Source organism: Nylanderia fulva, unplaced genomic scaffold, assembly GCF_048542155.1.
Source record: "Nylanderia fulva isolate GAGA-0341 unplaced genomic scaffold, ASM4854215v1 Scaffold2, whole genome shotgun sequence".
Lineage (NCBI taxonomy): Eukaryota > Metazoa > Arthropoda > Insecta > Hymenoptera > Formicidae > Nylanderia > Nylanderia fulva.
Genome location: NW_028190263.1, coordinates 4,321,477 through 4,338,616, shown reverse-complemented (window position 1 = coordinate 4,338,616; position 17,140 = coordinate 4,321,477). Strand labels below are relative to the sequence as shown.

The 17,140-nt window shown below is 36.0% G+C and overlaps 5 protein-coding genes across 5 annotated transcripts in view; 2 read left to right on the top strand and 3 right to left on the bottom strand.

The window, feature by feature from the left end:
* Positions 1-72: 72 nt before the first annotated feature.
* mRpL9 (mitochondrial ribosomal protein L9) lies at positions 73-1,767 on the bottom strand. Its single transcript, XM_029318315.2, has 3 exons — positions 1,592-1,767; positions 943-1,125; positions 73-849 (listed from the first exon to the last, which is right to left on the bottom strand). Exons 1-3 carry the CDS (start codon positions 1,631-1,633, stop codon positions 127-129), a joined length of 948 nt encoding a protein of 315 aa, XP_029174148.1. The 5' UTR covers positions 1,634-1,767; the 3' UTR covers positions 73-126.
* On the top strand, positions 1,341-4,389 carry HSPBAP1 (HSPB1 associated protein 1). The gene is made up of 5 exons (XM_029318314.2): positions 1,341-1,731; positions 1,821-2,137; positions 2,242-2,584; positions 2,695-3,077; positions 4,329-4,389. The coding sequence occupies exons 1-4, from the start codon at positions 1,528-1,530 to the stop codon at positions 3,061-3,063; spliced, it is 1,233 nt and encodes a 410-aa protein (XP_029174147.2). The 5' UTR covers positions 1,341-1,527; the 3' UTR covers positions 3,064-3,077; positions 4,329-4,389.
* On the top strand, positions 3,528-5,490 carry Arl2 (ADP ribosylation factor-like 2). Its single transcript, XM_029318316.2, has 3 exons — positions 3,528-3,857; positions 4,037-4,119; positions 4,329-5,490. The coding sequence occupies exons 2-3, from the start codon at positions 4,055-4,057 to the stop codon at positions 4,816-4,818; spliced, it is 555 nt and encodes a 184-aa protein (XP_029174149.2). The 5' UTR covers positions 3,528-3,857; positions 4,037-4,054; the 3' UTR covers positions 4,819-5,490.
* Positions 4,329-9,692, bottom strand: LOC114942992 (uncharacterized). Its single transcript, XM_085482247.1, has 6 exons — positions 9,621-9,692; positions 7,398-7,676; positions 6,778-7,200; positions 6,092-6,599; positions 5,563-5,976; positions 4,329-5,429 (listed from the first exon to the last, which is right to left on the bottom strand). The coding sequence occupies exons 1-6, from the start codon at positions 9,690-9,692 to the stop codon at positions 5,245-5,247; spliced, it is 1,881 nt and encodes a 626-aa protein (XP_085338373.1). The 3' UTR covers positions 4,329-5,244.
* A 431-nt stretch (positions 9,693-10,123) lies between these two features.
* The window catches only part of Ser (protein serrate), a 44,474-nt gene continuing 37,457 nt past the window's right edge, over positions 10,124-17,140 (bottom strand). Inside the window, exons 4-6 of the mRNA XM_029318532.2 lie at positions 15,277-15,895; positions 13,961-14,601; positions 10,124-13,856 (exon numbers count right to left, since the gene is read on the bottom strand). Of these exons, the coding sequence (XP_029174365.1) occupies positions 12,163-13,856; positions 13,961-14,601; positions 15,277-15,895 (2,954 nt within the window). The 3' untranslated portion in view covers positions 10,124-12,162. The remainder of the gene's footprint in view (positions 13,857-13,960; positions 14,602-15,276; positions 15,896-17,140) is intronic.

Sequence of the window (17,140 nt, the reverse complement as noted above, 5' to 3'; positions counted from 1 at the left end):
TATTATTATAATTCACGCAGAATTCAAGATATATTCTAAAATTAGGATTCTAAAAAAATATATTTATACATATTCTTCTATAGAGCATTATTTATTTATATTATGATACAATTTGTATTATAATATTTAACGAACATTACTTTTTTTGCTTTTTCTTTCTGTGTAGAAGGAGGGAAGAGAGTCTAAAATTGGTTTGTCCTCAGGAAATATTGGCTCGGCCGGCAGTTTCCAAAAATCAACAACGTTGATTCGTCCGGCCAATTCACTTGCCCAATGATGAATACTACATCTTACCTTTACCTGCTCGCGATTATTAATTGTGATAGTTATATAAAATTCTTTTCCTTCTATATCCAGGTTCGGTCCAGATATTGCTTTTTGGGGCATCATTATAGTTTCTTCAGGCACAAAGATACCGACTTTGCGAAAACTTGCTCTTATATGCCACTTTTCTAACGTCCATGGTACTTCCTTCGACATTACAATTGATATTCGCTTTGTTGACAAAATTTTCATCGTTCTCTCTACAGTGGCAGAACTAAATGGTGTTTTGTCCTGTTGATCCACTGCTAACTTAGTATATTTTTCAATATTCTCCGGGGTAGCATAATCCGCTAATTTTGGCAATAAAAGCTTTGGATATGCCATGGTTGGATGCATCGATACTCTAGTACCTGCATTACCAAGTCCTGCGACATATTCTGTCAGAATCAAATCAAGCGGCTTCTTCCTCTTCACATCCGTATTTTCAACAAGGTCATAAATAAAATGTCTTGACCTGAAGCGATGCGGTCTGCCTTTCTTTGGATTAAGAGGAACTGGATATCTTCTTTTAAGAATAAAAGTGTTCTGTAAGAATATCATATAAATAATATAATATAAAATATAATAATATAAAAACAAATTTATAATTTATAATTAATTAATATTAAAAAGAATTACCCGTGTTTGTTGCGACAAATAATCTGTATTACTCAGCAAAGTAGGGGCTGCCAACGCTTTTACGTGATTCACCACTAATTTCGGAAATTTCAACATATTTAATGTCTTCTCCTCTTCAAAATATTCCGAGTTATAAGAGAGTTCTTTCAATAATGTATAACGATGGATAAAGTGATAGGTTAGCTTGATAAAAAAAAGAATATGCTAATTACTTTACACTTATGACAATTCTCATTATCTAATTAGTTAGAATTTAGTTTTATGGTTTAAATGAAACTATCAATAATATTTTATAAAATATTTCTTAACTTAATCGTTTGATAACGATTATATCTTCCATGTAATAAACATGCTGCATCTATGTGCATTAACCTAACTTAACATCAGGTTACTGTTATTTACGAGAGAGAGAGAGAGAGAGAGAAGAGAGAGAAATTGAATAACCTCAAAAGTTCGTGTATTCTTGACTTAATTGTCAAAAAACATCATGCTATTAAACAATTTTTATTATTAAAATTTTAAAAATTAAGACTATAAAAAGGTGATTAAACTTAAGATTTATATTTTATATCGTATTAATTAAATATGGATGATCACTCATCACCAGCGATAGAAATTCTGAAATGTGCTCTACCAAAACTTCAAAAACCTGTATTGTTCCGGAATATGTTGCGAAACTCCGATGGTTCATATGAATGGAAATTACTCAGATGGAGTTTTTCAGATCTCGTTGAAAAATTCGGAGACCAAAAATTACCATTCCGAACTGGCGATTATAATAAGTCTTCGGTAAAGTATTCGTTTGTATTTTCGACCATTTTTATTACAAGTGTAATAGAAAATTTTATTGATGATTTTATTGAATTTATTTTTATCAGTATACTCTTCAGCATCATCATCAACGCATAAGTTCTATAAAATTTTGTGAACTGACACTGCAAGAGTTTTTTATGGCAACAGGTGATATGACAGAAGAAGGATATGATAAATGGCTTTATTGTGATTACAAACACATGACAGAGTTTAAAGACAAGCCAGAAATTATTGAGTCTTTTAATTGGCTCAAATTTGGAGTTGATAAAGAATTTGGGAAAAATGGATTGCGTTCTACTATTTGGATCGGAAGCAAAGGTGCTCATACAGATTGCCATTGGGATACATATGGTTACAATTTGGTGGCACAAATACATGGCAGGTTTGTAAATATAGTTGCTCAATTATTTGTACTTTTCTAACTATATCATATTCATCAGTTGTTTTTTTCACTATTTTTTCTTAAATTTAAATTTATATTTCTAGGAAGCTATGGTTGCTTTATCCACCGAGTGATTCTCTGATACCAGTTAGGATTCCTTATGAAGAATCAACTGTATATAGTAAATTTAATTTTTATTCTTTGACTATGGCAGAAAAAGATCTTTTACTCAAAATCGCACATAAGCCAAAATTAATAATCCTTGAGCCTGGAGATGTTCTATTTGTGCCTAATGGCTGGTGGCATTATGTGGAATCTTTGGATAATATTAATGTGAGCGTCAATATATGGGGAAAATTAAAAACTGACAATAGAGCACGAGTCGAGGAAGCTCTTGTTAAATTAATAGTAGCCAGGATGAGAAACTATAAGCAGTTAAAAAATAAAGTAACTACATAATTTGCAATAGGAATAATTACATCTTTTGAAAAATATATTAAATGTATAGATAGTATTTGTTTAGACTAATTTATAGTATTATTTCTTTCTTTTAATAGATTGAATATGTTGTTACTGAATGCAAGAATGCAATACAAGAAGAGGCAGAGGGAAAAAATGAGAAGACGGAATTATCTCTAGAAACATCTTCAAAAAGATTCAAACCTACTATATGGACTGCAGAAGATTTAGCTGATCAGTATCCTAATTACATTGAAGTGTTACGTGATGCAGAAGAACATGAGTTTAAAGAATTCATTGAAGAAAGACTAAAAAAGGATAAACAAAAATATTCATCGGACGAAGAAACTACATCCAATGATTATATATCCAATCAGCATGATTCATTTTTAGAATCTCTTACTAATGCCTTATGTCATCCAGATGTTATCAGTAAAGCAACACAAGTATTATTAGAAAGATATTGAATATAATTATTTATGTAAGTAGATTTTAATAACAAATTTGTACATATATAGAAACAAATAGTTTTAAATATTCGTATTTATAACAAAAAATTGTGATTTTTAATCAAAAAGTTTAACACGTTATGATTTCTTATTAACTATTTTAATTCTTGTACATATATTTCTTGATTATATTATTTAATTATAACATATATATATATATATATATATATATATATCATACGGAGTGCCAAATCTTTTGTATTATTACATTTAATTATAAATATTGATAGAACTGATTTAATTGTCTAATTGTATATGTAATAATCTAAGTTTAAACACATGATATATATATATATATATGTATATATAATATACACAACAGAAAATACAATTTATATATATATATACATGTATATATATATATAAATTGTATTTTCTGTTGTGTACGATTTTTTGAGCATATTAAAATACACACATTATTACTCGTTAACTACTTATCTCTTCACAAATATAATAAAAAATAATATAATTTATTAGACAAAATATAATTAAAATATAATTTACTATAGCTAGCACTAACACAAGTGTGCGTTGCGCCATTGAAACATATACATGTATTTTTAACGATTGTACGCGTTGTTCTGTATGCAATCACGGAATTTACTAATAGAAATTGACTGATTAAATTAATAAAAGAGAACAACATATTAAGTTTTTCAACATTAATTTATTATATAGTAATATAAATAATTTTCTTCCTGTGTGGAAAGAGAAAGGCAGTATGTTGAAAGTTGTGAAAAGTGTATAGAGAGGTTAGAAACATCTGACAAATGGTGCTTTCCATTTAGCAACACAAGTCGACACAAGCATCATTCTATCTTTATTTTTATAAAATGTAGAACAAAGATAGATTGTGTTGCTAAATGGAAAGCACCAAAAAGTTTAAAGGAATTTCATTCACAAATATTTTTCAATGATCTGAACATTGCAGAATAATTAATGATTGATAATGGGTTTATTAACTGTGTTGAAAAAATTGAAGCAGAAAGAAAAGGAGATGCGAATTTTAATGTTGTACGTATTCGCATTTGTATATCTATTTTATATATCCAGTTTGTGGTTAGCTTACATATTGACATATTAATAAATTTAATTTCAATTTAATTTAAGGTATTAGATAATTTAATGACAGTTAGAATTAACATCATCATGTAAATATTACTATTTCTTTCAGTAATATATTAAATATTCAATTATTCTAATGCAGAGATTTATCATTTCAGGGGTTTGGATAATGCAGGCAAAACAACAGTGTTGAAAAGACTAAATGGTGAACCAATAGATACTATATCACCTACGCTTGGCTTCAATATCAAGACATTAGAGCATCGTGGATACAAACTCAACGTATGGGATGTAGGTGGACAGAAATCATTGCGTTCATATTGGAGAAATTATTTTGAGTCTACGGATGGCCTTGTCTGGGTAATAGACAGTGCGGACAGAAGAAGATTGGATGATTGTAAAATAGAATTATACAAGCTTTTGCAAGAGGAGAGATTAGAGGGGGCGAGTCTCCTCGTATTTGCTAATAAGCAAGATATGCCAGGTGCATTGTCCGCGTCTGACATAGCAGAAATTTTGGAACTACCTAATATAAAGACTCACCACTGGCAAATCTATAAGTGTTCTGCTGTGACGGGTGAAAATCTAGTCGATGGCATTAATTGGATTGTGGATGATATCGCAGCAAGAATATTTTACTTAGATTAAATTTACAAATTAATTTTATTAATATTTTTTACTTTATTAAGATGCAGAATAATACTGGACTAGTTTTTGCAAAATGATATTTATATTACGCTGTGAAAAACTAATATGTAACATAATATTATTTAAAGAGATGACAAAATCTCTTCTATCTATTATACAACGATAATATACATTTTCTTAAAATTGTCTTTGTACTTGAAATTACTATTTGCGAAGCTAAAGAGAATTTTTTTATCAGTTAATAACTGAAGATAATTTTAAAATTTTTGTTCTATATCCTAAAGAATTTCTTAATAGATGGAAGCAAACAAGTATTTCGTTTCTTTAATATAGATCTTTTAATTTATTCTTTTTATCTTTTCATTTTCAAGATTTCTCTTTTACTATTTCGTTTTGATCGTTATATTTTCTGTTTCTATTTTCATCTTAAATTTTCTTTTTTTTGTGCAGTTTTAATGGCAGTTGTGTTCGTGGATACTCTTCCAAGTAAAACGATTTTAACAGCTTTAGATCGACAGTATCCTTTGGTCCTTCGAATGCGTTCATAATCTCGTTTACGAGTGATGTCGAAAGCTTCAACTTAAAATTCTGTACCAGTTCCATAAATCTTGCTGTAAAAATTAATAAATTTTGTTAGAATTTAAAAAAATTAAAGGTTTATGTTCAAAAATATTTTTACAAGTAGAAGTGTTTTTATGTTTTACAAATTATAAGAAAAGTTTAAAAAAATTTTGTTGGACATACCTCGTGAAATCCTTTTATCCATCAGTGACAACACGAAGTGGCCGAAGTTGCGTTGTCGTCTTTTTCGTTTTGGAAGCATCGCCTCGTAATTTGCTCTTTTCAGAACTATTCTTCTAACATTTGGCCCAACAAGTTGATAATTGCTTAAAATACCACCCAATTTGATGACGACCCATGGTTTGTGCTTTTGGATTGTCTCCAGCTCTTGAAGAACATTCTTATTAGCCCAAACATTTTCCAAGTCTAGAAGATATAAAATGCTTCTAGGGGAATTATGTGGTGTGATTGCACGCACCAGAGCTAAAGCACCTTGCGCTCTTAAAGGATTGTTTCCCAGATGTAATTCCTGAAGCGTACTATTTTTCGATAGAGCTGCCGCGATGGATGTAGCATCATTTTCGGTAAATCTATTCCCTATAAATTAAATATAGAAAAGATCCTTTAGAGTTTACTTGCTAGATATTTATATATGTTCTTATAATTTCTTAAAAAATTCTATTATATTTTATTTATAATGTCATATATTTACAGCTTAAATCCAGCTTTTCGATGATCTTCGAACGTGCCAATAATTTATACAGATGAGGCACGCACTCTGTGCCAAGTGCGGTCCAAGATAAATTCAAAGAATGTAGGGTCTCGTTTTTCCTCAGTCCATTGATAAGAGCTTTCCAGAGTTTAGCACTATATAGAGAGTTCCAGGACAAATCTAGATGCGTCAAGATTTCAGAGTGCGACAGTAGATTCTGCAAATTTTCGGAGCACGTCTCATCCAGATGATTGTCAGAAAGATTAACGCTCTCCAAGCCTTGATTATCAGACAACGCGAACGCGACGTATTCGAAGCCGTTGTTCCCGATGTTGCAGCTGCTGAGGTCGAGTATCTTCAAGGTTGCGTTCATCGAGATTGCGTCACATAATTTGCTTGCACCATTCGCACCGATTTGGCAGCCCGACAGCGACAGATTGGTTATCACATTGTTTATAAGCAGCAGATTATTTAGATGTCTGCATGCGTCCGGGGATAATTTGTTGCCCTACAATGAGGTAATTATTAATTAAACGGAAAGATGTACAATTGAATATGAGTTAACGTTTGTATTATATTATAAAAAATTTAAGAGAGATTAATAGATTTTATCTTCTAGAGATATCTAAATGTAAGATTCTGCGACTTGATGTCGAATTGTTATTTCATCTACGAGTTCGCAGTACCTTGAGGTCCACTGTTCGCACATAAGTGTTTTCCGCCAGAGCCTCGTAGATCGCTCTTATCACGGGTGATTCCAGCCCGTAGTGTCGCAGATTTACTTGATCGGTTACGAGCATATTTCTTAATGAACCGATCGGCCGCAGACCCAAACGCTTTACCATGTCGTAGAATTTCTGCACACCATCCTCACTGTAAATTGGCGGACGTTCGCGCAACAGCCAAAACGCCGGTGACAATCCAGGATCATCTGGCACCTCATACACCGTGTATGGATTTATTATTTTCAACTGGGAATCGCTGATGTCTATTTCACGCAGGCACGGATGAACCGAGCTCTCAGTTGACGCTCGGTCGCTCACGGTCACTTCCTCTTCCGGGGTGATTGGCGTCTCCTCGGATGCGTCGTCGTCCGTTTTCTTCTTAACCTGCTTCGTATCAGGCGATTAGAGACTTATATAAGGAAAAAAAATCTCATTATTTATTTACATTACTGTAACTCTTTCAATTTTCGGAGCACTGTTAATTTAGTCGTAAAATGAGGAAAATAGAATTGTTAAAACATTCTGTATGCATGTTACTGAAATGTTATTCTATTAAGCTACAGTTACCAAGCTCAAGTTACACCGATCAGATGCTGCAAGTGTTTCTTCTTTTTTTCAGCCTCGGCTAATTCCCTCGTCCTTCTTGCTTTGAATTCTGTTATATAACCCGTCAATATGTCAGTCTTGTCGATGACTTCTGATTCTATTTCGATGTCTTTCTCATCCTCTTCCATGATTTCGATGTCATCATCTTCATATTCATCTTCGTATTCATCTTCGTATTCATCTTCATATTCATTTTCGTAATCAGCATCCATCTCTCTATATTGCAAGGCAGCATTTTTGATGTTTTCTAATGTCTGAATAACACGTTTATATATTAATATAAAATTATTTATAATTATATTTTAACTGCTATTAATTAAAATAATTTGACATTATACACGTATAGTATTGTATTTTGAATATATAAAATATATGCAAATATTTGCAATTCTATATTTTTAATATGCTTATTCTTTTAATTATCAAAAAAAGCATATCAGAATATTGTAGAAATTAAATTATATTATCTAAATACTTGTGTGAAATCCATATTTGCGAATATTTATTATTCACTCGAAATTAGTGAGATATGACTTAACAAAATCTTATATAAATATAAATATATTATCATATTAAGACATAACGCTTTTATAAATTGGTAACAATTCGCTAATATGTGAAATTAGTTGCAAATTTACGTAACAGACAAATTATAAACAGGTCCCTTTCTAAAAAAGGCATGTTATACTTCGAAACATTCTAAAAGAAAAACATGTAACAATATAACGAAAGTTTACATTAAAAAAAAAATAAAGTATAAATGAAAGCTAAATTTATGTGAAAAGGTTGAATAGTTCTTCTCTTCATTATCTCTTCATTATAAATCTAACATTTTCGTAAAATTTTATTTCGTAAATTTTTTCCGCACAAATTACAGATTATTTTTTATTCCTGAGTTTTTATTGTGTAATTTTAATTATTGAATTTTCATTATGTTTTAAATTTTGATTTGCCAAATTTCTATTATGTACATAATTTTAATTTGCCGAATTTCCGTAATGCACATAATTTTAATTCACCGAATTCTATTATGTACAAAATTTTAATTTTCTTATTTCTATTATGTACACAATTTTTATTCGTGAATTTCTATTATGTTCATAATTTTAATTTGTCGAATTTATATTATGTACATAATTTTTATTTCCGAATTTTTATTACGTACATAATTTTAATTTCCAAATTTCTATTATGGACATAATTTTAATTCATTGAATTTCTAATTTCTATTAAGTCCATAATTTTAATTCACCGTATTTCTTTTATCTAAATAATTTTAATTTGCCCAATTTCTATTATGTATATAATTTTAATTTGTCGTATTTCTTTTATGTAAATAATTTTAATTCGCTGAATTTCTATATGTACATAATTTTATTCTTGAATTTTCATTGTGTACCTAATTTAAATTTATAAATTTTTATTATGGTTTAAATTTTTATTCGCTGAATTTTTACTATGTACAGTACATAAATATTCTTGAATTTCTATTATGCGTTATAATTCAATAATTTGTTTGGCGCGAAGCGCGCGCTTGTATTATCTAGTATATTAAAAGCATAGACTTTTATATAATAGCAAAAAAAACTAACTTTTGAATTTTATAAACGTAAAATTTTAATTCTCGTAATAATAACTGTGTGAAAAGAATTTAAAGACGCTTTGTATTTTCATTCTCTTTTAATTATTTTTAAAAGATGATAAATGTGAGCATATATACGTATATTCTTTTGATAATGATAGAATTATATAAATAAAAAATATATGCATTCGATTTCAATGATTTTTCATAAGAATCCGTCGATGAGAACTTGAAGAGTTTCCGCGGTATAAATATCGATAAATGATCGTCGAATTGACTTCGTTTTTATTATTAATTATTGTTAATATTTATTAATTACTTTATTAAGTATATAAATATATAATGTATAATAGAAGTATATTCTCTTTTATTATTCTTTCTCTCTTATAATTGATAAGAAAAAGAACTTTATCTCCTTCTCACGAGAATGTGGTCGATCGCGTTTCACACGGGTCAAATCGCGGGTTGGTGATTCATCGACCGGGTATTCGTCAAGTGGCTCTTCTGGACCATTGTATTGTAATTTCGGCAGATCATTCGTTCACAAGCGGCGAATCCATCCCCCGTCTCTCGTCATCGCATCGGCAACGTAAAAGATATGTTCAGTGGAGCTTACTTTGTTAATCTCAGCGCTTTCGATGATAATGGCATCGGCATTATCTCTAATGAAACAATCGTGACGGGCCATTGAAATCGGCGCCGTTGATAAGATCCGAGCCCGTATCTCCAAAGAGAAAGAGAAACGAATATATTCGTCTCTAATGTTTCGATTCTTACTCTAATTTCCTCATCTTAATTTATTTTCTCTTTCTATTTGGCAAATAATGAGAAAACAAGCAGCTTTAATTAATTAAAGAATTAATTAAATTTAATCGAATTTACTCATTACTGAAGAAACATTTAAATATAATAATCGATTTGTAGATATAAATTACAAATGTTATACATATATTAATTTACAATTAATGTTCTTTAGTTATTTAACTTTGGATTAAAGATACATGTGGCCTTTCAAGACCTCTATTCTGGAAGAAAGACTACGATAGAACAGCGCAATTTTTTTACAATTTAAATGCATCAGGAAGGATTACGCAAAGATGTAATGAACTAGACATCATATTTGAAGGATTGTACTTTTTATTGAAATCTTTCACATCGTCGCGTAAATTTATGCGAAGGAAAAGAAGACTGAGGGAGAAAGGGATAATAAAAAGGTGTTTATGTACATGCATTCGCGTTTGCACATTTCTCGATATCAGACATCACAATGTGTGAATGTTCTTCAACTATCTATCGTCGATTAGATCAGAAGCATTAGTTCGATAGATGCAAATTTTTTTTCACCGTCGTTGCTTTGCTTCAAAATGAATATATAATTTATCGTATAAAAGTGGTCAACTATTGCTTGTGATCTCTGGAAATTATTTAATACGAGACAATAAAATAAAAATAATATAATATATAATATAAAATTAATATATATAATATATTTATATTTATATATATATAATTCGCCGTCTCTCGCATCTATTTATTCGTATAATAATATAGTTTTTTCCATAAAATAAAATATCTATGATAAAACTTTGTTCCTTCTTTTGCTGTAAATCTACGTACGCCTAGAACGAGAACTCTAGCTTCTCTTTAAACTAACTTACTGCGGACGCTTCGCTTGGGGGAAGAGGGAGTGTACATTATAGTATAAAAAAAAGAAAACAAATTGCACATCTAAAGATGGGGTCGACGATGACTGGGGATGAGAACGATTTGAACATATATACTTAGATTTATTTACATCGTTCCACGATGCAACAGCGTCATTATATACACATTCATCTTCACTGCGTTCGAATACACTCTTTCTCTCTCTCTCTAAAAAAATCGCATTATTCACGTCATTAATATATGATCTTTACAAGTCAATGTGTTCGCGATATTTAGTGTATAATTGTATAGCACATCCTTTTTCGCGTAGTGGCAGTATCTCTGTTAAAGTAGACGAACACGTGGAGTACCATAGTAATCCTACACAATGACATTGTTTCTTCTATGAGTATCACAATAATATCGTCTGAAGGAACGTTTGAAGCCCACGTTACATCATACAAAGCACACTTTCACGTACAACGATCTCGAATAAATGTCTGCGCAACGTTAATTATAATACTTCTGAATACCTAAAAAAAATCTGCCGCGTTCTCGCCAAATTTATATTTACACAAATTTAATATTTAATCATTTATGCGTCTCTCTTGAACAGAACGCAGATTTACTTCGACGATTATACACGATAAAGGTACATCTCGTGCAAAGTGCGATAGTGCCATCCAAGTGTATTTTTCTTAAATTATTGAAATAAAAAATGCGATATACAATAATATCAAAAGAGTACAAAGTCGAGCATATAAAACGTATAAAATCAAGGCGCGTATAAAGATGGCAACGCCGAGAAAAAAGGGGAAAGAACTAAAGGCTTAGCGAAATTAATAAGTACGAATTATGTACATATGTACAACAATAACAACTGATTATTATCATTAAAATTATTTATAATTATCGATCGCGTATTATTGTCACGCAGAAGCGTGAGAGAGACAAACGAGGAAGAAGAGAGATATAACTCAACATTTTCCAAATTTTCAATTCGAGAATGTCATAAATTGCGTTATTTTTTCTTTTATCATATATTTACAAAATTATCTAAAACATATTAAGCATATTAATATTATGTTTCAACAATGTTTTAGGAATAAATTGATTATAAAAAGATATTAATTAAAAATTCTAATATTAATAATTTATCTTGTAATGCATATTTCATAATAAAATCCACGATAAGAATCATACGTCTTCTTTCTCTTTTTCCTGCATCTGTCCCCAATATGTTCTAAACGTTGGCTCAATTTTAAGGAAAAAATCTCAGAGCCATCTCAAGTTATTCCGAAGTCGAAAGAGTCACATTTTTTTATTATCACAAAGAATCAAATTGTTTAAACTCTTACATAGTCTTTAGACGTCGTTCTAAGATCTTCTATCTTCACTATCGGCGGTTCTTTCTGAGAACTTTCTTTCACGTTTATCGATGCTAATTTAAAAAAAAAAAAAAAAAAAAATTCACCGACACTTGTTCTCCAATTGTTTACTGCCATGACAATTAATCACACGTGTACTGTTAGAATTTGATGCGGCCCCGATGTTTGGCTGGTACCCGGTTGTTGATGAGGGTATGGTGGTTCCTGTAATCTGGGCTTGCTGTAAGGCTTATGCGGTCCTTCTTCGTAACTAAAACTGGCCATATTATTCCTGGCTTCCGCGCTGGGCGGTTTGTAGAGCGGCGGCAAGCGACGTTTACCTTCCTCGGATACCATTTCGAGACTCTCCTCGACGCCAGTCAAGGTGCCGAGCGAGGCACCCGACAAAGGTCTCACGACAGATATTCTAGGTTCGGGATCCTGATCCTTGAGCGGATTGGCATATCTTCTCAGATTCTCCTCATTCTGAAGATTATTAGACTTCTCGTCCAGATCGCTACGATGGCGATGTAGCGAGGTCTCGCTACTGGTAGTTGCCGTTAGGTTCGATCTATGTCTCATGGTTTTGAGATACCAGAGACCGCCGAACAATGTCAACAGCAGCACGGTCGTTAGAGCACCGCCTAAAACGGCCACGTAGCCACCGGTGTTGGCTGCATTAGCCGAACTGGGGAACGCCGTCTCTACTTTGACTTCTCGCATGGAAGTTAAAACGAGAGGTCCCGCCAGCGGACGACTCAGCACCTCGCCGAGATCTCGCGCTGCATCAGCCGCCGCTTCGGAGAAGATGGTTACTTCCACCGTATCGTTAACACCAGGTTTCAGATCGCATAGCAGTACCACCACCTGGGGCCTTCGTGGATCGGCCAGAAGCTTCCTCAAGCGACGGCACAGCAGTTCCACCGATGTTCCGGGCGCTAGAGTATCCCTTCGCAGAATTATCGTGAGCCGCGAACAAGTCGGCCCGAGAGTCGACTGTCCGGGCCAGCAGGATGGTGGAGCCGGTAAAGCTGGCGGACCAACTCGTCTTCCGGTTTCAACGGGACGACATTCGCCCCACGCTGGACATGGCGGCACCAGGCAACTCTCGCCCGGGCTAGGAACGCAGACTTCGTGGGCCAGACAGGAGGTACCGTTCAGGCAATTACCCGGCCCGCACCAGACGTTGCTGCACTGATTCTTGCTGTTCCGGCATTCGCACATGTTGCAGTCATCCTCCCACACGGGGCAAGCAGCCGTGCGAATCTCGCATCGCGTGCCGGTCCTTCCGGGCGGACAGATACACGAATAGTTCGCGATGCCATCCACGCAAGTGGCCCCGCCGATGCACGGATCGCTCGCGCACTCGTTGACATTGATACGACAGTCCGGGCCGGTGAAACCGGGCGCGCATTCGCATCTGAACCAATTGACTCCATCTACGCATTTACCGCCATTTAGACAGGGCTGCGATTGACAATCGTCCACGTTGCGTCGGCAGTTTGGTCCCTCGAAACCCTCGCGGCATACGCAGCGGTAATTGCCACCGTCGTTAGTGTTTACGCAAGTAGCACCGTTCATGCAGGGCGAGCTCGCGCACGCCGATGGCGACGCGATGTGGCAGGCCGCGCCCTCCCAACCGCGCGGGCAGTGACACGTGAAGCCATCGCCACGATCCTGACAGGTACCGCCGTTCTTGCAAGTGCCCGGTTCGCAGTGACCACCGAGAAGCGTGCACGTCTTGCCCTTCCAACCGTCCCGGCAGATGCAGGTGAAGTCCGCCACGCCGTCCACGCAGGTACCGTTATTGCGACAGGGTTGCTTCACGCAGTCGTCATCGTCTGGAAAAGTATCAATTTCATTGAGCTCATTCAAATCTATCGAATCCTATCAATATATGTTTTTATTTCATCTACTTCTCTTATACATCTCTTTCATTACTTACTCTGATCGCAAAGGTCTCCACTCCAACCCTGCCAACAGATGCACTGGAAGGAATTAACCAGGTCGACGCACGTGCCGCCGTTCAAGCAGGGATTGCCACTACAATCGTTGATGTTCTCGTGGCAGTGCATGCCGGTGTATCCGGGATCGCAGATGCATCTGCCGTCGCTACATCGGCCTCGACCGCCACATGGAGTGCTCTCGCTGCCGCAGCCGTACTCGTCGTCTATTACCCCGAACTGCGAGTTATGCGAGACCGGCTCTGAACAGTTCTTACCCTGCCACTGTGATGGGCAGTGGCAATAATAGTCGGTCTGCGTGTTGAAGCACGGCGCCGAGTTGCGACAAGGATTCGGGCTGCAGTGATCGCGATCGATCTCGCACTGATAGCCGTTGAAGCCTACGGGACACACGCACTTGTAAGCGTTTACCAGGTCCCGGCAGTCGCCGCCGTTCTGGCATGGCTTGGACGCGCACTCGTCGATGTCGACGTCACAGTCCTTTCCGGAGTAGCCGGGGGTGCAGCTGCAGTGATAGTCGTCCACCAGGTCGATGCAGAGCGCGCCATGCTGACACTGGCCAACGCAGTCGTTGATGTTCTTCGTACAGTTCTTGCCGGTGAAGCCGCTCCGGCATCGGCACCTATTGACGGCGAAACGAAATTATCATTATGGAACTCGCTTAATTACAGTCCGCTATTTCGCAGCGAGTTAAACGGATATCTTTAAATCGTGTTTAACACGATCGATACGCCCCCCCTTCGTGTCGACGAGTTACAATACTTTACGAGGGTAGTAAAGCGAGTAATTACGGGGCTGTCTCGAACAGTAAAGATGCCTTTATTATTATTATTATTATTGTTGTTTAACCCACCATAAAACAGAGGACGGAAGAAAAATGCCCTATAACGACTTAATTTCCAATAACTATAACATCGTCCGCGTGGGAAACCTATCATTTATACGTAACGCATTGTGATTCAAAAAAATGGAAAGACCGGACGAGAGACTCCTCCAGTTTACGATAACGACATGTTATTCGTACGACATTGCTAAAACATGGTACTTATGTCTGTTAATGATATACGCGACCTTGTATTATCAGATAAGACAACATGAAATTATCGAAATTTTTTCCCTTCTACATGTTAATATTAATTATATACAATGTAATACATTAGTTTAATATACGGATATTAATTTAATATACCCAAGATGTTGACAATTTTGACATTGATCAGTAAGGGAGAGTTAAAAATCTCTGTGTGGAAAAAACCGTAATGCATATAATCCTCTTGGATATTAATAACAAGCTCACCTGTAGTCGCCGGCCAAATTGATACAGGTAAGCGAGTTTTTGCAGGGTGATTCCTTGAGGGTGCACTCGTCGACGTCGAACTGACAGAGGGCGCCCTGCCAGGCGGGCGGGCAGTTACACGTGAAGCTATTCTTGCCGTTCACGCAGGTACCGCCGTTCTGACAGGGCTGCGAGGCGCATTCGTCGATGTCGGTCGCGCAGTAGGTCCCGGCGAAACCCGGGGCGCACTCGCAGTGCGCGCTCTCGCCCAGCTCGTGACAGCTCGCGCCGTTCAGGCAGGGACTGGACGCGCACGGATTGTCGACCTTCTCGCAAGTGGGCCCGGAGAAGCCGTCCGGACACGTGCAACGGTACTGATCGGGCGCGGTGTTCTCGCAGGTGCCGCCGTTCTGGCACGGCTCATGGGTGCCGCAGTAGTTGAGGTCCTGGTCGCAGAGGATGCCACCCCAGTTGGTGTCGCAGATGCACTGCCAGCTCGAGCCGTTGCAGTAGCCATGCTTACATCCGGGATATGGCATGCACTGGTCGCACAGCTCGCCTCGCCACCCATGTCGACACTGGCACTCGCCGCTGACGTTGCAGTGACCGTGCACCGGATGGCAGCCCTCCTTGCAGACGGCTAGAAATTATAATATATATTTGTTTTATTATTATACATTATTATATTATATTATTTATATATTATAAATGATATTATTTGTATATATTATATATAAATTATAAAATATTTATATTATATTTATATTATATATGTATATATATATATATATATATATATCTTATTTCAATTTAATATTAAATAAATAAATAAATAATTCGTATTGTTTAATCGCGTTCAATCCGGAACACTTGACAAGTTTGACAAGTCGCTGTAATTTCTCATCATCAGATTTTGCTGATGTTAATTATAATACCAATCTGGCACAGTTTCGAAAATCAGCTCGTTATATTAATTTATCTTTTATCAGACATAAATAAGATTTATGATATAACTGTATTGTCAAAATTATAATATATATTACTCTGTACTGTGCTGAATGCTGTAGAGAAATTTGACGTTTGATTAAATTATGTTTTCACGATGTTTTATTGTATTAAACATGTATTGTCGAGAGCGATGCAGAAAGAATCCTTGCGAGACGTCTCGGAGCATAACTATGGTGACGTGGTGACGGATTAAGCATTTCTTATTCGTCTTACTTCTGCACGGCATGCGACACGTAATAGTCATTGAGTCGAGCAGACGTAATTAGCGAAGACATAATGAACGAAACGGGCGTATGATGCGCTTCGGGAACAAACACGGAAGAACGAACGCGTGAAACTTTCGTCTCAACGCGACATCGTAGTGCATCGAAGGAGTCGAAGCAACAGGTACCTTCTCCTCGCACAGGTGGTTGGATGACAAAATCTAATTTCGACGCGGTCAAAGGTAAGCTTTACAAGGAAGACCACGACGAAGACTAGACGATGACGACGTCGGTTTCCCTCGCATCCCCTTCCACCCATCGGGATAAAGAATAAAAAAAGGAAGGAAGGAACGGCAGGAAAGGACGAACGTGACGGAGATCTCGCCGGCACCGAGCAACTCAATTAGCCGGTGGGACAGAAAGACAGATGAGAAGTGACAGAGAGAAGGATTATCCCTCCAACCGTGAAACGAAAACTCATGCCGGTTCGCTCGCGTGTACGTAAGATCCTCCTTTCGGGGTTTCAGTCGGTCTCTCCTACATGCACCAACACCTTTACCGTTACGTATACGCGATTATCGTACATACGCGTATAATCACACGGCGGTCCATTCGCGTCTTACGCTCCTACGTGCGTATATATACCGCCCGCGGCATCCTTAATGATTAATAGC